At 38.1% G+C, this 18,115-nt stretch overlaps 1 protein-coding gene across 2 annotated transcripts in view; it reads right to left on the bottom strand.

The window, feature by feature from the left end:
* Positions 1 to 6,000: 6,000 nt before the first annotated feature.
* The window catches only part of NUDCD1 (NudC domain containing 1), a 24,582-nt gene continuing 12,467 nt past the window's right edge, over positions 6,001 to 18,115 (bottom strand). For both annotated transcript variants that reach the window (XM_015856140.3, XM_015856139.3), the window contains exons 6-10: positions 15,823 to 16,030; positions 14,466 to 14,610; positions 13,119 to 13,244; positions 11,018 to 11,177; positions 6,001 to 8,757 (exon numbers count right to left, since the gene is read on the bottom strand). In XM_015856140.3, the coding sequence (XP_015711626.2) occupies positions 8,465 to 8,757; positions 11,018 to 11,177; positions 13,119 to 13,244; positions 14,466 to 14,610; positions 15,823 to 16,030 (932 nt within the window). In that variant the 3' untranslated portion in view covers positions 6,001 to 8,464. The remainder of the gene's footprint in view (positions 8,758 to 11,017; positions 11,178 to 13,118; positions 13,245 to 14,465; positions 14,611 to 15,822; positions 16,031 to 18,115) is intronic.

The following is an 18,115-nucleotide window of genomic DNA, read 5'->3' as shown; positions in this document are numbered from 1 at the left end:
CCCTACAGTTGTAATAATTCTAAGACATAAAAATCTTCTGTTCTGTGCATCTCCTCAGGCTTGGACTATCTTCTTTCTCCTTTCAGGTCTCTTTAGTAGCCCAGTGGGTTCCAGTGACTGGTTTGTGCCATTAAAGACACATGCAAAGTTATGGCCTAGCTTTGACTGCTTTTAACATTATTTTTTGCCCTGACAGTAGAAAAAGGAAAGACTCTCCCACCCAAGAATTTCCCTCTGAATGGATCCACCTCTGGTCCCAAAGGTGAGGGTATCAGACAGAGCAGGCAGGGACATCAATGGCTTCCCAGCAAACAGCAACAGGCCAGATCCATGTGGAGCCCTACATGCTGAGAAGCCTTTCCAGAAAAGCTGCATTTTCTGCTCCAGGTCTTTATCCTAGAACATCACCATCTCTTTCTGCCACTTAACCAGAGAAGCCACCAGAAAGAAACACCTAACTTTAAAAACAAAGAGGAGAACCAGAGGAAACAGTGTCTACAGTCCCCATTTATGGCCTAAATTTAGTAAATCTTCCACAATGCTAGAATTAGGTATTCTCCACAGTAACGACCACTTCACTAAGGAATGTTTCATACTGTTGATCAAATGCCTTTTCAAATGTAATTTACTGTGAAAGCAAAGTACTAATTTACTTTTCATGGCATTTGTCAAACAGTCCTTCCTCTTTCTTTCTTAGGTGCCTGCAGTGATGAGCTCCAGAGCTCATCTGTTAATAATGCTGGCTTATATCCAGTTCCTCAGCACTCCTTTTGCTTCATCCTAGAAAAACTAAATCTCACTGTAAATAAGCAAGCCTGAATCCTTTCCAGAAGGGAGGAATCTTAGTTATAAAGTGCCATAACCTGGCATAAAACCTGTGTGGTCTGAGCCAGCCTGTCAGGGAAAAGGCAGCTCCTACCTCTGTTCCACCAGCTGACTTGCCATCACCTCAGCACTTCTCATTTAAGTAAGTCAACAGCAGAGCAGCCTGAAAGAAAACAAGCTTTAAAAATCCTTCTTTAACTCTGTGTCAATAGTATTTGACCCCAAGAGAAAATCCAGCCCAGCACAACTTAGCACGAGAGATACGGTCAAACAGGTTCACGGCTCCTTTTTGCCCTTCTTTCCACTTACGTCACCAGAGAAAACAGTGTCACAATTCCACAAACTTGTGTTAAAAACCTTGAAAAAAATTAAATTAAAAGAAAAATGAAAAACAAACAAACAAAGAAACAAACAAGAACCTTTGTCATGTAACACACCTATTTCTTATTTATCAGCAAGAACAATAGCAGGTGTGTGGATGTAGAAACCAATATATCCTGTATTTCAAACACCCCATTGGCAAAAACTTTTGACCTGTACTGGACCTTCACAGCGCTAACCTGACAGATTTCTGATGGATTTTGAGCAGTTACAGTTTGCAAGAGAGAGAACTAAGTTATGAAGACCCCGAGCTTCAGGGCTAATGAAGCATTTCCAAAAGATGAAGATGGACACTAATGTCATAGGCAGAAAAACTAACCTCCTTTTTAACATCCTTACTTCTATTTAAATTTTTATTAACTGGTCAGAGCTTAGATTCTAAAGACATCACATTTTAATGGTGTCTGCATTACCTGTTTGATGGTTTACAAGTGGCTGCTGCCTTTGAGATGGATCCAGATACATCATTCTCTCAGTTAAAATAAAACTCAAAACTCAGTACAGCCCAGTGCTGAGAAACGGTCTGACTAGTAACTCCTCAGCTGACAACATGCAGTACAAAGCAGCTGGAATAACTATAAAACAAATCAGCAGTTGTCTGCTGGGCAACCATAAACCAGGAGATTACATCTGTACAGAGTGAGTATTGAATATGTTGATTGTAGACAAGACAACTAAGTTGGTACAAAAGAATACAAGTGGAGTCACGATGAATACGCATATCTATTTTATCCGCAGATAAATGCATTGCATATACCCTCCCCAAGAGGGAAACAGAAAAAATAAAGTGCCAGATGATTTGCATGTGTAAAAAAGCACTGGTGAACACAAGTTATTCTAATGTAAACCTAGCCCCAGTGTTGACTTAGTGAGCAAGCTTCAACAGTCACATATCTTGCTTGCTACACAAAGACTGAGGGAATGGAGTGAGGGTCATGAAGCCCAGAATTGTGCTTCAGAGGGCACAGTGGTTATAGGGAAAAGCAGGAGTGCATCACATAGAAATAAGCTGGTTTGCAGTCACAAGCACGCATCTGACCTGAGCCAACTGGCCAGCTGATGGTGAAGGGTTGTGGGATGTTGTATTAGGCGGCTTGAAGCTTCCCCTGCTCGGTAATGCATATGTATGAGACTGAAATAGGAGCCCTATATAAGGGGCTCACGCGGTTGAATAAATGCCATTCTACAGCTCACCATATTGGTGTAATCAGCGTGTAACTTGGTCAGGGGACCGTCAGAAGCACATTCTCAATGAGGGACGTAGTTCTTAAGGTTACATTGCACAAGGCAACAGTGGGATGAGCAGCATATACAGAATAACAGAATTTTTGGCAGACAAAGGAGGAGCACGTGAGATGAGCAAGTGACAATCACATTGTCTATTTCTTGGAGTGCTGGGTTTGTACTAGAATAAATGTTTTTTGTTCTGCCCAAGGACTCACATGGGTATCTTCTCATTTCTCAGGTTTGTGATGTACAAGAAGGAACCTCAGACCAATACCACTTGCCTCAGTGAACACAGACGTATTCTTGAAACAAGTGCTCATTTTGCGTACCTAGAGAAACTCAGTGAGAATGTGCACAATGAATGTGACCAAATGGTGTTTTGCAATTATATGAAGTAGTAGACAATTAGGAACTTGAAGGGAAACAGTACATTGATTTCATCCACTAAAGTAACCTAGTCTTTCCCAGCCTGGAACGGAGGGGGAAGAAAATAATAGGTATTAGTGGATTTATGGAAGCCAGGGTTATTTCTTTGACAGAGGAGAAACACGTGGGTGCAAATATAGTACACTGACTTCATTGGCCTTACTTCCATTTACTTTGTTGATGAAGGATGTCGAAAGGCAGAGACAAGGGTTTATAAATCACAGGTTTTTGCTTTCAGAGGTTACAACAGAAGCAGACTGGAGCACTTCTGGGCTGCCCTTATGACTGCAAGGAGTCAAGAGGGGCCTCCCATGTGTCAGACCTTACCTTTGGCTAATGCTACATGGGGAAAGTAATTTCTCTGATAACTCAGCGATGCACTTACTGAAGCTGCTTGTTTGGGTTACTGGAGACACTGAACACTGCTGGTAGTCAGTTAATTTTGTTTATCTAGAATCTGATTGTGTTTCCATATAAATCAAGTAATACTGCTCTGACATTAATATGATGGGATTTTTAATATTCCTTCAGAATGAATCTAAATAAACAACGTGACATACAGTTACTGCTTGCTATTTATGTTTCTTTTGCTTTTCTTAGAGAAAAACAATATTCAAAAAGTCCAAGTTGTGCAGTGATGGCTCTTTAGAATCTTCAACTCTGCTTCAGTAATTACAGAAGTTATATTGATTGATATTAATGGAATGTTTTTAGAGTGTGAAAAAAAATCTGTAAACATCAGAAGACTGAGGCATTTGAAGCAGCTAAAGGCAACATATTTCAGAGTCTTAGTAGAAGTTCAGCCTTTTAAAAGTCATTTTTAAAGGTTTATTCTCTGAATTTTTTCAGCTGGATGCTGGCTTGTTTTCTGTCTTTCAAATGGTTATTTATTTCTCTGCCTGGTTTCTTGAAGCACCAGCATATGAACATCTGAATTCCAGTAGGCTCATGTATATCAATGGCTCCAGTTACTAATTTCCCTAAGCAGCGCAGCCACTTGTAACCCACTGCCATATGGCTCGTTTCTCTCCTCAGCTTCTGTGCACACTTTCATACATATAAACACACATGATACTTGGTTTATTTAAAATAAACCCTCCTCTTTCTGTGAATGTTTTTCTCAGTTGGCAGCATTCACACATCCTGTTTTCTCTCTGGTATTTTAATAGGGGTGGGGGGGAAGAAAAAAAAAACAGTTGGACCCAACAACAACGTGGAGGCAGAGGAAGGGTCTGGAGGGTGAGATGGATGAGGAGCACTGAGGCCACTGGGGTTGGCCAACCCAGAGCAGAGGAGCTGAGGGGAGGCCTGATGGCGGCTGCAGCTCCTCGCAGGGAGCGGAGGGCAGTGCTGAGCTTGGCTCTGTGTGACAGCGACAGGGAATGGATGGAGCTGTGTGAGGGAAGGGGGGTGAGGGACAGGGTCTGCACCAGAGGGTGGTAGGCATTCAGAAGTGGTAGGATGTAAGCAGTTCTGCTCCCCTTGCATTAACAGGATGCTTCTAAAGCATCATAAAGTACTTATTCATCTCTAGTTTCATAGGTTTCAAGAAATTTAGTTCACTTAATGAAGACTAAATAACTGATTGAAAAACAAATACTAATGAGAGGTGCTCATTGCCACCAGTTCTGAATTAATGTTCTCATATTTAAAGGTCTGTGAGTAATTCCAAATTATGGGAATTCTTAACTCGAAAACACATCAATTTGTTATGGTGTAAACCACATTTGATACAGAAACGTATGTCAGAGAATCTTCTTAGATCTGTCCTTGGACTTTCAGAAGGAGATACTGCAGTCCAATTTGGCAAGTCCCTTTATTTTTCCTACCATAGGAAATCGAGACTTATTAACATTAGATAACTGAGCTGGAGCACTAAAAGCTACAAAGGCATGCAATTTTGTCTGAGTAGCCCACAGCTCCCTTACCTTCAACACCAGAGACCTTCCAGTCTTTTCAACATGAAGCTCAGAGGCTGCTGCCATAGAGACAGACATGGCGAACCTCTTCAAATACATGAAAACAGACATTGTGAACCCATTCAGATGTGCTGAATTCAATTTTTCTTCTTCTTTAACTTCCTGATTGATTGAATACTGAGGAGGTTGAGCAACTGGCATGCCACTATTTCTATGAGACACAAACAGAGCAAACAAAAGATGTGTTGACCTCCTGGTGGCATTAAGGTTCAAACATTGAGGAATGTAAGCATAAGGAACGGTAATACAGTACTGCTTTCTTCTCCGTCCTCCTGAGCAGCACAAAGGATTAGGGGTTGCAGTCAGGCTGCAACACCATCTCTGCCTCTTCTCCCTCAGTCACTTACTCTGCTCTAGTATGAGGTCCCTCCCACAGGATGTCATCCTTCCTGAACTGATCCTTCCTAGAGGCTGGCAGCATTTCTTCAAGCACTGCTCCAATGCAAGTCCATCCCACAGGGCCCATCCTTCAGGAGCAGTGTGCTCTAGCACAGGTCCTCATAGGTAGCAGCTCCCCCAGCCCTCCTGCCTCACCATGGGTTCCTCCATGGAAGGAAATTCAGGAGTTATAGTGGTAATAACAGCCATTAGTGAAACAAAGCACAGCAAATTGAAAAATATATATATATAAGCTTCAGTTTTATCTGCTACTCTCTCAGCATCTACTGTTTCATTAATGAAGAGCCACTTTGTCACATAAGAGAAGTACAGACCAAACCCTTCCTACTCTTCGCTCTCCGCCCTTGGGTTGAGGACAGATGTGCAAAGCAGTTCAGTTTAGAAACATCTATCTAGATATTTGGGTCTTATATGTGCCAAAGACAAAGGATTAGAGAATGCAATGTGCACTTTAAGACACTCTCCAGAAACTACCCCCATAAATTTGTACGTTGGCAGATATAAGACATGGAAGAAGACAAACAACAACATAATAACAATACCTTTAAAAAACAATACAGGAGTTTGCAAAGAACAAGGAGTGCAGCAGTGCATGTATTGGCAACGTACTCGACCCTGCAGTGCTGACAACCCCCAGAACTTTGTTTCAACAGAAAACTCCTTAACATATAATCATAACAAACACATAATCAGCATTATTTTAAGGAACAGCTTATTTCTATTTCTCTACTTTGTTTCAATAACACAGGAAATAAACAAATCCTTTAAAACAACTTAAAAACTTTTATTATTAAATTTGATATTTTTTTTTCATTTAAATTTGTAGAAGTATACATGATACATTCCAAATACGCAGCCAACCAAGTGAAACACTTGCGAAAGTACACTGAAATAAAGAATGCAAGTTTTTAATAGTCCAATAAATTCTAAACAGATTGTGATTGGGACATCTCAGAAAGCACTGTCTTCAAGTGTAGGATTTTACTTCTTGAAATTTTACAAAAACAATGAAGAATGGTTCTCAGAAAACTGTGTCTTAAATATCCCCATTCTCTACTTTGTATATGCCTACAATAATATGCTAAACAAATAAGCCTTAAAATTAATTGAACACAGAAATGGAAATGCTGATAGAAAACGTCTCCCTGTGGCTTGCAGCCATTTAATTATAGCAGCTTGCTGTGCAACAGCATGCAAGGTTCCTCAAGGCAATGAATCTTTTAAATAATACTATGTCCTTAACTCTCAGAGAAAGTGAAATAAAAGAGACTGACATATCCTGTCTGAGAACACCAAAATCATGAACACATAAGCAACATGGAACATGAGATGAACCTCTCCCCATGTTCAGTTGTTCCCATAAGAACAATGACTCCCCTGAAACTGACATGTTAGGGAAGCATGTTTTCAGTCATTACATATTATAACAGTCTGCAAAGAGCTGATTATTCTACTTGGCTTTGTTTCAGCTATTCCAGAAGACAACAGAAGTTTGTTTCCAGATATAAATATATGCTACAGCAAGGAGGAATTTCATAAAGACCAGAAATTCTCATCTATAGTCAGGTTACTATTTAATGTTCATATAAATCTCAATGCACTTTATGCTGGAAAGTAATCAGCTGCATGGACTGCTACATATTTCTACCATGTCTGTTCGGCATTGTTACTCAACATGAAATTTAGCTGCAATAGTTATGTAAAAGTCATACATTCACTGAGGCTTTTTAACAAGTATTTCCAAGACAGTTTAAACAAAAATGCATGAGAAGTGAAGGTTTGCAGATGGAATCTGTTTTAACACACCCAGGTAACAAAAAATCTTTTCATAAATGGATAGACAAAATAACAGTGACATAAAGCAGAGAAAAATCAGGCTCCTTGGAAAGCTGAACTTGGAGCTTAATATCCCTCTTGAACTTCACACCATATCATTTAATCATTTGATACAAAACTACAGAGTTTATGCGCAAGCGAAAACAATCAAAATCAATCTGGTAGTCTGTAATAACAAAGGACATTTTCTTCTCAATATATTCTTGCAGAGGTCAAAAATAGTATTAACAAAGATGCAAAGTACTAGGATGTGTTTGACTCAGTACTCTGGTACCACAGAACATTGCAGCTTTTTTGACAGCACAAAATCTACTCATCAGGCATCCTTTGCTATAGAGTTTTATGTAAACTATGAGAATAAAAATGAAGAGGAAGTTGTCAAAACTGACCTTTTTTGGTTTAATTCTATTGACACTATCACTTTAAAATAAGAAAGAAATATTCAAGAACGGTTTTTCAACAAAATGATCCACTCCTGCTTGGTAACAAGCAACTTCAAAGCATCCTCATCGTCTGTGCACTCTTATATTGGACACATACCACATCTGGACTTGTGCACTGGGTACAGAGTAGTCAAGAAATTCTGTTATTTATGGTGATATCTAAGGCAGCAGCAGAACCTTTGAATTTCCCATCTCAGGTTACAACACAGGTGCATTTTCTGTTAGCTAATAGCAAATTAGTCACTTAAGCACATCTTGAAATGAAAATGAGACATTGGTACGATTCAAAGTCTTACTGCATTCTTAATCATATCAACATCGGCTACGCATTCACTCCTATTCAGTTTTAAGAAAATTTCACTGGCATTTATTCCAGCATCTCTTAAAATGTGAATAGATTCCATTACAAACACGAGTCAGTCACAGAATTTTACACTATCAATTTGGATATACAATAAAATATTTCCACATGAGTTAAACTATTTTTTGGCCAACAGTCTGTGCATTTGGATATTTTTTTTTAAGCACATGCAGTTCCTTACACTGCACACTATATGCTTGTAGCATGAGTCTGTATTTTCTTTATCTGATGACTTTTTTTCAGAGGTAAAACTATCAGTTAAAATCAGAAGTGAACTCTCAAATTTCAGAAGTCTGGCAAGCAGTCACTGGAAAAAGAAATGCATAAATCTATTCACTTCTGCAAACTGCAGTCTCTAGAAAGCTGCTCGCACACAAGGCATTTTTATTCGCCTCCAAAAAAGCTCAGTTCAGCAACAGTGAAGCTGAAACCCTCTCACTGACTTACAGGTAAGTTCTAATGAAAAAACCTGATTCCCCTGTAAAATATCTGCTTGTTAAGCTTCAGCTAAATGTACCAAACTCCTCAGATCACTTACCTGGCCATTTCTTTAACATATAAACATAAACTACAGCAAAATATACTAATTAATTTCCAGCATTCACCTTTATCAAAAACAAGGTTTTTGTTGTGAGAACAAATAATCTTTCGTTTGTGGCTTGAAAGCCTAAGATTGGATCGCTGGCTTCCAGAGTTGCTACCAGCTGCTTTGCAACCTGTCCTACTTGTCTTCCTTCCTTCCTGTTGTAGAGAACTGTGGTCAGAGGAGTCGGCTGGCGATAGATGAAAATTCGCCGCAAGCACTCGCAAAGAGCAGCATAGGAATAGTCTGGGGCACAAGCCATGAACTTCTTGTCTTGTTTTGATGCTTGAACATAACCTGCATAGCCCAGAAAGACAGAGAGAAATAGAAATGTAATATACTGACCTCAATAACAGTTTAAATAGCTGTCAAAATCAAGCTTAGCTTCAAAAATAATAGGCGATTACCAGGGAATTTTTGAATTCGCAACTAAAACAGGATTAGTAACACACAAGTGGTTTGTCTGCAGCCAAGCAGTGCTTTCACAGTAATCTTCTTCCAAATCTTTGCCCCACACTTCTAGTCGATTTAGGGTGCACAAGGACTTCAGAAGTCTCAAAATGATCCGTGCAATAAGAAGAAGCAGGACCAAGCGTTGCTCCAAAGTGTAGTAGATGCTTAGAATTTATTTGTAATCAGCTAAACATCTTTTCAAACATTACTCCCTTTCCAAGATAAAGCTGACAGAACAGACATCTGGAGCAAAACATACTTGGTTTCCCTCTGGTTCCTTCCTTAAGTTTCAGTCCAAAACTTGGACTGAAAAAATAAAGTTAAAAAAAAATATATGTGTAATTTATTTTCTTTGTATTGTTAATTAAAAATGAATTCCAAAAGTTGAAATAAATAAAGCAGAAAAGAGCACCAATATTATTGTTTTGGTCAATACAATCAATACAGTAATATTGGAAATTTAACATAGAAAATATTCATTTCTAGAATTAGCTCTTGCAAAGCAGTTCAAAACTTGGTTGCAGAAAAACAAGCTGATAGTTTGCATAATCTTCAGCATATAAAAGGCAAACTAGCTTAGCACAAAGTCTAGTTGGAAAATTCAATATAATAATGAGAAATGACTGTAAGTAGGGCTAAAGAATAATTATTTTTTAATCACCATAGGTAAAAAAGCTCAAATATATAATTATTTTCAAAACAATAGAAAAACATCATTAGAACATTACTTAAAAGTCAGCATAGAAACTTGAAACAAGCAATAATATGAAAAAAAAACCCTAAACCTTAGTCCTTATCATCTGTTTTCCAGTACAATGAAATTTGAAACAAGTAAACAAAGAATAAACTGTGAAATTAATCTCTTCTGTTAAAAAACAAAACCATTTAGAGCTTAATATGGCCTTAAGTGAAAATAACAAGCTACTTTAAAAAATCATTCATATACAAAACGTAATAGATTGCAAAAACCCAGAACAAATCCAATTATCCAATTAAATGGCTTATCTTCCCTTTAGTTTTAGATGCAGGCTAACAGTGATGTGGTCAAAAAATGCATTTAGAGGATGGAGGGAATTAACTGACACACTCATGACATTATTAAAAGAACAGGTTGAGACCACACCTGGAGAAGATGAAGACAGCAATTGTTACAGCAGACAAATTCTACACTGATTAATTTAAAAGAAATTTGATTGTCTCCATTACTTAATAGGTACAGCACAGGGCCAGGATGAATATTTTGCTTTCTCTGATACAGCAATTATTATTCTTGTATGTATATATTTTCAGTATTTTCTGCTTTTGAGCTAATTCCAACAATTGCTTCCAACAATGGCTATAACAAAATTCCTAGGCCTGAGTGCAAGGATACAGCAGTAACTGAGCGTGCTTCATAGTCATGTTGTTCTGTATTTATGGCACACTGTAATCTCAAAGTTCAGGGGCTTCTTGAACCCGAGCTGGCACAGCATTGCTCTCAATTGAATTTTTCTTTAAAGATTGTTATTTTTTTTAATTTATGATTTCCCCATCCACAAAGTTTCATGGCATAAGGTTTCACAGCATAAAGATCCTTTACGTGAAATAGTTGTTTTAGTTTCTTTTGAACCTGCTGTGCGCCAACATAATTTTACATTCCTAACTCTTATAACAGAATAAACACTGAACAATCATTTCCAATTGTTCCAACTTATCACCAAAGACAATGACAAGGGAAAATTCTGATGACCACTTACCATAAGCACATACAAAACTAGACCTGTCATCAAGGAACAGATACTGCTTCCCTGATTATTTCTGTGTCTAAGGTACTGACTGTGCTTTTACAAATCCTTAAATCTCAATCATTTATCCAAGGAAAAGGAACTCTCCTTTATTACTGTGCAGGACAGCGCTTGCATCCTGTACATGGTCTGAATAGTCTCATTTTCCCCAAACACCTCTGATGTTCTACTCTTTCTAAAATTAAGCTAGCATTTTGTTACGTGACAGAATTACAGTAACTTTCAATTCAAATTTAATTGAGTGAAATATCAACACAAGCCATACAGAGTATTCAAACAGGATGTCTCAGAGGAGTATGACTCATATGGCAACTTCCTACCTAAAGCATTAAATGTTGCAATGTGTTCCCACATGTTCTGCGGCTGATCAGAGTGAGGCTGCCAGAGAAGAGCATCAACATCATGCCTCAGGCAGAAGCAAGGCATTTCTTTGGGATCCACGATGACTGAGAAAAGATACTGATTGCTTCCAAGATTAATCTGAAAACAAAGAAAAACAAAATATTTATTCAAAGCATGAATAGCAGATTCTGTCACACCTGCTGCCAGAGTTACTTGTTCAACAGCTTCATGTTTGCCAGTTGATAAAATGTTTCAACACATTACGCTGATCAACAGTTCAATACACCACGGGTGGCTAACAAAATTTCAAACACATGTAGTTGTTGCTTGGGGTAACAATTAAGGTAACACATCCATTACACAAGCAAATAGGGTAAGCGATTTTGTGTAGAAATGCCCTTCTAGGATGGAGGACCCTAATCCACAACTTTTGATTCTCTGTTTAATCACAACTGTTTTTCTGCACTGCAAAGAAAGAAGGAAATACTGGCTCTATGCAAAAAAAGAAAAAACGATTAATTAGAATACTAAAATTATGAAAAGTCAACACTTTTCTATTTGCTCACAACCAAATAATGACTACATTTCAAATCAGCACCCCATTTGTCAAACATATCTGGATTGCCAAAAAGCAATGTTCACAAGGAATGATCACAAGAAAGGCAAGACAAGCATAGCAACCCATCCATTTCCTTCAAAATGAATACTACAATTAGTGAATAAAGGACGAAACAACAATTCCTTCTCTGTGACACAAATAACCCTTAAGGACAACTGCTTATCAAAAGCAGGTTTGGAAAACTGATATACAGGATGAATACCACAGCACTCCAACTTCCCAGCCTACGTTCCAAAATACTCTCTTATACGTACAGCAACAGATTATAAATAAAGACACACTTTGCATTCAACATCACTAATTTTATTAATTAACACATGAAACATATCAAGGTTTTAGAATCTGTCATCATGAAAGAGTAATGCTAGTTTTTAAGGATATTGAGCTTGCTGCAATAACTGATTTTGCATGTGAAAATAAAAGGTCTGAGTAGTGTTGAACTTTCTACAGTCTCCTAATGTAGCGAGCACACATCTTTTCAGATGTAGAAATTGAGGAAGGTTACCTAAAACTTCAGTCTGTAAGATGTATCCTCAACACTTTTTCTAGAGTTTAATGAAGAAAAGGGAAATTAGGATTCAGAATCTTATTCTGTACCCATGACATTTTATGTACAACAGAGGATGTTGTTCTAAATGTACTTTAAATGAAGCAAGGTAGCGATGAGTTGCAATGCCAGTGCTTATGGAGACATCCTGAATAAAACCTTAGCAGAGATATCTTGAAAAAATAAATGAACGGAAAAAAAATCAACTTAATCTGCAGTTTTCTCAGATGATTATTTTGTTTCTTCCTTTCAGCAACGGACCATATCAAGTCCTAACTGAACTGCAGTGACGTAGTAACTTAGCAAAAAAAACCAAAAAAACAATAATTCTATGCTCCTGAAAATGTATCCTTTTTATCATTATTCTGGCATAGCATTGCTTTTTCAAACATCTTGTTTGTGAAAACATATCTATATCTGTATCTATCTATATCTGTATATCTAAAGTCATGATAAAAGCAGCCTCCTTTTTATATCAAAATGATACTGAAAGTAATGCTTCCTATTTTACAGTGACAGCCTATGATGTCAGAGGTGGATGTTGGTGGTACAGCAGTAAAGGCTGAACCTTCCCATCAATATCCCCTTACATGTTGTTGCTGTGTGACAGATGGCAGCAGAGGGGCATTCTGACACAATGGTATCGGCTGCAGAAGTGCGTATAAAGCAAAGATGTATCTCTGAATTCCTCCAGGCAGAAAAAATTGAACCCAGTGGCATTCATCAAAGCTCACTGAACATTTATGGAGACCAAACAGTGAATGTGAGCGCATTGAGACAGTGGATGGCGTGTTTCACTCATCATATATTTAGTTCTAAGGATTTGCACAGATTTGTTCTGATAAAAGTATTCCCTTTTCACATCAGAAAATAAATATTTTAAAGTATTTCAGTAATAATTTGAAGCACTTACTACATGAGTAACCTTCAAGGTATTGCCATCAAATCTGCACAAACTTGCACCATCTTCAAGAAAAGCATCACATTCTTCTAATTCTTGTGCATTACAAGGTGGGTTTTCCTTTTCAGGATCCGGATTCTGAAGCAAAAGGACAATTACACTTAAAATCCAAGTGTCTCTCTTTCTCTCTCCCCATATGTATGTATTTATACATGTATTTAAGAAATGGCACAAATACACACTTTCTTATTAATTATGAATTGATGTTGCTTCTTGAACAACAAAAAAATGACACCATTTTGGCAGCTAGTATAGTCTGGAAGTTGAGGCCAAACGACATATAAAGAAAGATTAGACAGGGCACTAATGTTCATCTGACATGGAGCTCTTGAATTCATGTGGTCATTTCTGCATCCATTCAGTTGATCAGTAAGAACTTTTATTTTGAATCAGTCTACAAAGTAAAAGGAGCTCAGCACAGGGGTTATTTCTGTGCATTTGTTTCCTTGCATGTAGATACTGTGACGACCTAAGTTTAAAGAAAACTGACAGAAAGAAATGACAAAGATCCTTAAATGACTGAAAACATGAATGGCATCATATATTGCAGGCTAATGTGCAAGACTTAAAATAGGGCAATATGTCACATTGGAGGATAAACGCTGGGGTTCAACTCTCCTCTGCCAAACATTATGATTTACTGTGTTGATCAAGAAGCTTCAGAAAGAAAAGCTTCCAGGTAAACATCATTATCACAAACACTTGAGATGACTGAAAATAATCCATGCTTTTAAATAGCACAAATCAAGATCCAGAGGGAGTCACAGTTCAGAAGTTTTAGATGAGATGCCAATTCTTAATTAAACCAAAATGTAAAGTATCAAACAAACAGCAGTTCAAAATTATATTTTAAGTAAAGACTTTCTCTATAACCACATGCCAGAAGGTTCATGAGTCATGCCTTTACAACAAGAAAAAGCTTAGCGACGCGTGTCATTGACACTCAGTGTAAGACAAGACAAGCACAGCATCTCTAGAAAGACAGCATAAAATTGTTGCTAATCTACTGATAAACAAGAAACAGACATCCTTAAAAATTACTTCAATTAACTGTTTTTAAATTGGCTCATAACAATTGGTGGGTTTAAAATCTGTTTTAATCAGACTTCTTTATTTTGGTGCAGAGACACTATTATGCATGCTAAATTCAGCCCCCTATGATCATATTACAGTTCAAAATACAGTCATAACACTTGTGCCATTAGATTGTTAACAATCTCAGACAAAAATGAATGTAGTCTAGGATTCTGAAGAGTAAATGAACAGAATGTAATTTGGGTTTTATTTTCAACTTCTTACCATTACTTCAGAAGTCAGATGCATCAAAGATTCACTTATTTCAGCGCACTGGGAAGAATCCATAATGAATTCCCCTCTTGTGTCACCAACTATTAGCTCTGGCCACCGTGGTCCCTCATTTTTCTTAATTAGAAAAATTTCCAAGCTAAAATGCAAACAAAAGGCAACAAGTGATACATGAATCTTTTTTCAGATGACAGTCAAAAAAAGCTCTGAATGTAAATTTGAGAACTGAATTGTTACTGAGAACCATACAAAATCACAGAATGACCCGGGTTGGAAGTGGCCTCAAGGATCATGAAGCTCCAACCCCCTGCCTAGCAGGGCCACCAAACATACACATTTACTGGATCACATTGCCCAGGGCCCCATCCAACCTGGCCTTAAACACCTCCAAGGACGGGGCATCCACAACCTCCCTGGGCAGCCTGTTCCAGGGCCTAACCACTCTCCTGTTAAAGAACTTCCCTCCAAAATCCAACCTAAATCTTCTCTCTTTCAACTTAAAACTATTTCCCCTTGTCCTACTATTATCGACCCTTTCAAAAGAGTTTACTCCCCTCCTGGTTATAGGTTCCCCTCAGGTACTGGAAGGCTGCAATGAGGTCACCCTGCAGCCTTCTTTTCTCCAGGCTGAACAAGCCCAGCTCCCTCAGCCTGTCCTCATAGGGGAGGTGCTCCAGCCCCCTGATCATCTTCGTGGCCCTCCTCTGGACCCTTTCAGTCTTTCTTGTACTGAGGGCTCCACACCTGGACACAGTCCTCCAGATGGGGCCTCACAAGTAGAGAGGGACAATCACCCTATTCCTTCTGGCCACCCCTCTCCTAATGGAGCCTAGAGACAATTCAAATTCAGCTTATAAAAACTAAACCATACTAACTGAAACTATTCATTTAAAAAAAAATAAAAATACAGACAAACCCAGAGGAAGGATAAGCAATATCTCAAAGCCAAATAAAACACATAAAACATACATGTGCTTGTGGAAAGCCTTGAATTTCCCACTTTGTTACCAGGACATTACAAAAGACAGTTATACATAACACATTTTTTTGCTAAGATTTTTTTAGTTTGAAAAGACTGTTCTTTGTCATTGTATGAAACAGCTTGTCATGTAACTTCACAAGTAACTAACTATAAGAAGGAATTACTTTTATAATGAGCTACAGAAACAGAACTGAGACAGAACTGCAGAGGCCAGAGAGCAATTTTCAGCACAGGAGGTAAATGCTTGAAAGGACAAGCTCAGTGTCTAGCAATAGATAATTCAATTCCTAGGAGCCCTAGAAGCCAGCTATGATATACACTTTGAAATCAATTCCTAGCAATAGTACATCTTAAAATCATGTACAACACCTTTTGTTCTCTTTAATTATCCAGGTGCAGCTTTCATGGTCCACAGATGAATATAATTTTCCTTCCATCAAAGCAGGCTGGTCTTTCAGTGCAACACGTATGTTGTCAGGGGAAAAGTGTACTTTTATGTCATCCTTAGTGATGTCCGTAGGAATGTGAACTGTTATTGTCAGATCATCTTCAGTCTGTTGCCAGTAATAGAGAGGGTCTACAATTGAAAACACACAACAAAATAGCACCTACATTAAAAATGTCCTAGATTCTACAGCATGTAATGCTGGGTGAGACAGAACTGAGACCTGGGAAAGAATGGCGATTAATTTCTACTGCAAACAATTTTCTTAAAATACATCCTGATTATTAGACAGAAACTTTTTTAAACAATCAAATTAATTTGTGTCACTCATCTGGAAAACAACTTCTGTTAATGTCTGTACTCAAATATGCTGATGGAGTTATCCAGTGGATGTTAGATACTAACCTACAGTTATTACAGCCTTATGAAATTGATATCCAAAATGTATTTCAGTACATTGAGGTATTAATGATCAATGACTCAGTTAAACAGACACCAGTAGCACGATAGTTATGACAAGCTACTCCATACTCAGGGGTGTAAGCTATTCAGAAATATGAACATATTTCCCTCATCTATTTTGCCAGAAGTTACACTGACAATTACAGAAATGGTTTTAGAAGACCAAATAGTCTTCATTTGCTTCACTTGACGTAGATGAAATAGAACTGCCTTCCAAGAAGTAACAACTGAATTTTGCTTCTGGGTCTACAATCTGCCTGATGCCTATCTTAGATTATTAAGCTGCCTTTCTATGAGAAATACTTAAACAGAGGACAGCAAAAAAGCTGTTTAAAGGCTAGAGGACGTGTTCAGTCAGAAGTGGATGAGGACACTGAATTTGTTAAGCCTGAAGAAAGAAGGTTGAGGGGTCACCTCACTGCCCTCTACAACTTCCAGAGATTGGCAGGTGGAGAGGAGCTCATCCAGCATCAGGACTGACGGGAATGCCTCAAAGCTGCACTAACAATTAGAAAGAGGTTTTTAGACGTGGGAACAGGCTTCCTAGAGAGGTGGCTGCTGCCCCATGGCTGCCCATACTTAAGAAACACTTCAGTAACACTCTTAGTGTGTTTTAACTTTGGATTGGCCCCAAAGTATCCCTGACAGTTGGACTTGGAGATTTTAGTAGGTGTTTTCCAACTGAAACTATTCTGTTCCATAAAGGCTATGACAGCATGACTGAGCGGTGAAAACATGGTCACAGAAAACACATCTACAAGTGTATTCATTTTCTTTTAAATTCAGAGGAGAACTGAAGTTTGGATGGACTCATTTTCTGAAATGCTTTAGAAGCTCTCCACATTGTCATGGTACAATATTTGGCTGATCATGTCAGCAGCTGAAGCTCTGGAAGTACTCTTACACTGCTGCCTGTTACCATGAGTTTCCTGTCTAGAATAGAATAGTCACAGATGCTACGAATATGATTCACACAGATGTGATAGCTTTTAAAATTCTTACCTTTGACACAGACTTTATCTGGTCTTAATTTAAAAGAAAAAAGAATGAGACCAAACCAAATGTTCTACACCTTTTTTTTTTTTTTTCTTTCTTTTCCTTTGCATTACCTTCTAGATTACTTTATTAGCAATAAAGCATGAATAGGGCAGAACAGGAAGGAGCAAAGGAAAAAGCCAAAATAACAGTGAGTAATATAACCAGCTTAATCATAGTATCATAGTCTCATGTGGGTTGGAAAAGACCTTAGAGATTATCGAGTCTCCCAGGATTCGAGTCTCCTGTGCAGAGCGGCACTTCTACCACTTGCGCCACAGGGGATTCGAACCCAGGTCCTGGTGTTGCAAAGTGGCATTCCTACCACTGCACCACGGGGACACACATAATAGTTCATACATTGTTGCAATCTCATATAAAAATCAGAGTTCAACTGGCTGTGCATCTTATTTCATTATTTGGTATCTATTCTTTCTGCAGTTCTATATAACCATGCAACTAAAATGATGGCCTACCCTAGGTTTATGAAAAGACAAAATCGTTCTTAAAGAGGAATTAGAATTCCCTCTGAAATGGAAGTTCATGTTTTAGTCCTCTCTCTAACATTATTCTCAAGATATCGCTGTTCCACGTACCACAGATGGCCTTCCTGGGTTGGGAAACAACATATGTGCACACACACACATTAAGTGAACTCTGTTTGGAGCTAGTCTTGTACAAGTATTATTCAGTTAAAATAGGTTCACTAACCAACCTCTC

This window comes from Coturnix japonica, chromosome 2 (genome assembly GCF_054131305.1).
Source record: "Coturnix japonica strain WE chromosome 2, WE-NBRP24, whole genome shotgun sequence".
Lineage (NCBI taxonomy): Eukaryota > Metazoa > Chordata > Aves > Galliformes > Phasianidae > Coturnix > Coturnix japonica.
The sequence above is the reverse complement of the archived record's forward strand: the minus strand, read 5'-3'. Positions and strand labels throughout refer to the sequence as shown.